The following is a 3,007-nucleotide window of genomic DNA, read 5'->3' on the forward strand; positions in this document are numbered from 1 at the left end:
TCATGCACTTGCTTTCTCAACGATGCTTTCTATATTTTTATCCTTTCCGTAGGCTCTTTGGTTCCAAATGTCTGCTACTTCTTCAAAAGTTAATCCTTTTGTTTCTGGCATATAAATGATTACGAATACTATTGCAAGAACAGCTACTCCCAAAAGAATCAAGAAACTTTGGCCAAGTCCAATTCCTTCCGCCATTGAAAGGAAGCTAGTTGACATTATCACACTGCTAATCCAATTTACTGTGGCTGACATGCCAGCACATAACCCTCTATACTCTTCAGGGTATATCTCTGAGTTCATAGTCCAAGGAACAGGTCCCATTCCAGGTGCAAAGAATAAAATATACACACCCAAACCTGCAATAGCAAGCCATCCAAAAACTTGTCTTTTGTTCCCATTTCCTATAATAATACAAGACACAGAGAGGAGGATCAAGGCTCCAACCACACCCGACAAGCTTCCAATAACAAGCTTTTTCCTCCCAGCGATGTCAATTAGGTAAATGCCCAAAATTGTGCCAGCGGCATTTAAGGCTGAAACAACAAGTGACAAGAACAATGCTGATTCATTGGACTTGAAGCCCGCCATCTGGATTATTATTGGACTATAGTACATTATAACGCTAATTCCAACAAATTGTTGGAATGCTTGAAGTCCAGCTCCACAGATGAATGCTAATCTGATTTCTTTCAATTTGAACACATCACTAAATTTAACCTTGACCTTGTTCTTGCTTTCTTGCTCCAAGTGATCTTCAAGAATTGCTATTTCGTCCTCCAACCGAGGTGATGGGTAAATTTTGGAAAGCACAGTGGTAGCTTCCTCCTTCCTATTCTGCAAGTTCAAATGAATCAAAGTGTTATATACACACATATACATAATATGAGTTTAATATTTATATATTGGTAGTATAAAATATTTTATATAATTTTCTAATCAAATATGTTTTTTTGGATAAACATTCATGTTATCAATGTAAAGAATAATTATTTTTTCTGACGTGATGTTTATGTATAAAATTATTTTACACCGATAATATTTTGAATTAAAAGAAACCAATAACTGTTATATATAATAGACCTTATGGTAGAGCCATCTAGGAGACTCGGGGAGAAATATCATGAGAACCAATTGAATAAGAGCCGGTGTAGCTGCAAGTCCAAGCATCCAACGCCAAGTCCCTGGGACCTGCATACGCATAAATAAGTCGATGTTTATAAATTATAATTGAAGATAGATAGATATATATATATATATATATATATATATATATATATATATATATATATATATATATATATATATATATGTATATATTAGTTAATTAGCAAGTTAGTGAAGCTTACTCTTGTCAAGCCGTAATTGATGACATAGGAAAGAAATTGACCACCAGTAATCATAAGACAATTGGCACTAACTAATCCTCCTCTTATTTCTGACGGTGATACTTCCGCAATATATAAAGGAGCAGTAATGGAGGCAAAACCAACACCCAAGCCAACTAAAAAACGGCCCACTATGATAAGCATAGGATTTGGTGCCAGAGCCATTATCACTGATCCAATGATAAAACTAAGATCTGCTATGATTGTAGCAATCCTACGTCCGAAGACATCGTTAATGTAACCACCTATGGCGGCGCCAAAAATTGCTCCAACCAAGGCCATGCTAACAATTATCTCCTATAAGACAGAATATACAAAATAATACAATATGATAACCATGTATTATAGTAATTCAAAAATGCTGCATAGACCCAAAAAGTAAGCCGCATTTATTGATTTTTTTCAACTAAATAGTAAAATTTTAAATTAACTACTAGTCTTTATAATTTTTTTAATTTTCTAATTAGGTTCTTCACATATTTTAAAATTTTTTAAATGGGTCCCACACTAATTTTAAACTTGTAATCAAATCATTCTTAACCATAAATGTTAAAAAAATATTTTCATGCATCTTACTAGTAGTGAATATACCTGATCTTATTCTGTTAAGTTAAACATTTTTTAGAATAGTAAGAATATGATTACAAATTTAAAATTAGTATAAGGACCTAGTTAGTTTTTTTGAATAAAAAAATTTAATTACAAATTCAATCAAATTATATGGACTAATAGAATAATCTAACATAAAATTAATTATCAAACACTAAATCTTTTTTAGAATAGGATAATATTTTTTTTAAAGAATACTAAGTACTCTCTATATAATAGCATAGTAATTGATTTGAATATACACATAATAAAATTGATAGTAATTAAATCAAAGATATTTTGTTTCTATATGTTACCTGAAGTAAATAGCTCTTCTTGACATATTCAAACTCCTCATTTATATACAAGAGAGCACCAGATATCACACCTACAAATTAAATCAATTTGGATATTTAGTATGAAATGTTATTAATTTAAATGCATGCATTTATAATATATACGGGTATGTATATACCAGTATCATAACCAAAGAGAAGACCACCAATGCCAGCAGCAAAAGAAACTCCAACAATGTAAGAGCTTTGAAAAAATGATATTCTACGTTCTGGATACTTCTTCAAATAGTCAGAAGTTCCTGCATTCATGGACATGCCCATATCAGCCACCATTGTTGCATTACTTGCTTAATCATGTAATTGCAAGTGTTCTATTTGTGCAGATTGAAATAATAAATGAAAAAGCAATGAGTATCGATCAGCACTTTATAGTTTATATGAGAACTGATAGTTATTAAATTTAGTGCTTATGGAAACTTCTTGTTTGTTGTATTTGTAACAACTTAACAAACATTTTCGGCTTTTATGAGAAAATTTGTTTTCATGTTGCCACAAAATTACACCTGAATTATTTATCATTTCTATTTTTGTCCCACCTCTGACCATCCCCTTTCCCTCGTTCCTCTACAGCTCAACACAGGTGTATTCAAAATTTCGAACACATATGTGAACCCCTTACCTTGTTTTTTCATTCCCTTACCTTAATTTAGATTATTTTGCATTTGTATTTTAGTTATT

The 3,007-nt window shown here is 31.6% G+C and overlaps 1 protein-coding gene across 1 annotated transcript; it reads right to left on the minus strand.

Moving 5' to 3' along the window:
• Positions 1–2,735, minus strand: LOC148546844 (inositol transporter 1-like). The gene is made up of 7 exons (XM_088499392.1): positions 2,449–2,735; positions 2,291–2,361; positions 1,962–1,976; positions 1,894–1,920; positions 1,347–1,682; positions 1,081–1,188; positions 1–834 (listed from the first exon to the last, which is right to left on the minus strand). The coding sequence occupies exons 1-7, from the start codon at positions 2,600–2,602 to the stop codon at positions 1–3; spliced, it is 1,545 nt and encodes a 514-aa protein (XP_088355518.1). The 5' UTR covers positions 2,603–2,735.
• Positions 2,736–3,007: the final 272 nt, after the last annotated feature.

This window comes from Arachis ipaensis, chromosome B9 (genome assembly GCF_059453495.1).
Source record: "Arachis ipaensis isolate K30076 ecotype BB chromosome B9, ASM5945349v1, whole genome shotgun sequence".
Taxonomy (NCBI): domain Eukaryota; kingdom Viridiplantae; phylum Streptophyta; class Magnoliopsida; order Fabales; family Fabaceae; genus Arachis; species Arachis ipaensis.

Bases quoted from the DNA above. Each gene is read 5' to 3' on its own strand.
- LOC148546844 (XM_088499392.1), bottom strand. From the start codon at position 2,602: ATGGTGGCTGATATGGGCATGTCCATGAATGCAGGAACTTCTGACTAT. The intron at 2,362-2,448 runs GTATATACATAC...TTTAATTTGTAG, and splicing joins TCTCTTTGGTTATGATACTG to GTGTGATATCTGGTGCTCTC. The intron at 1,189-1,346 runs GTAAGCTTCACT...ATGCGTATGCAG, and splicing joins TCAATTACGGCTTGACAAGA to GTCCCAGGGACTTGGCGTTG.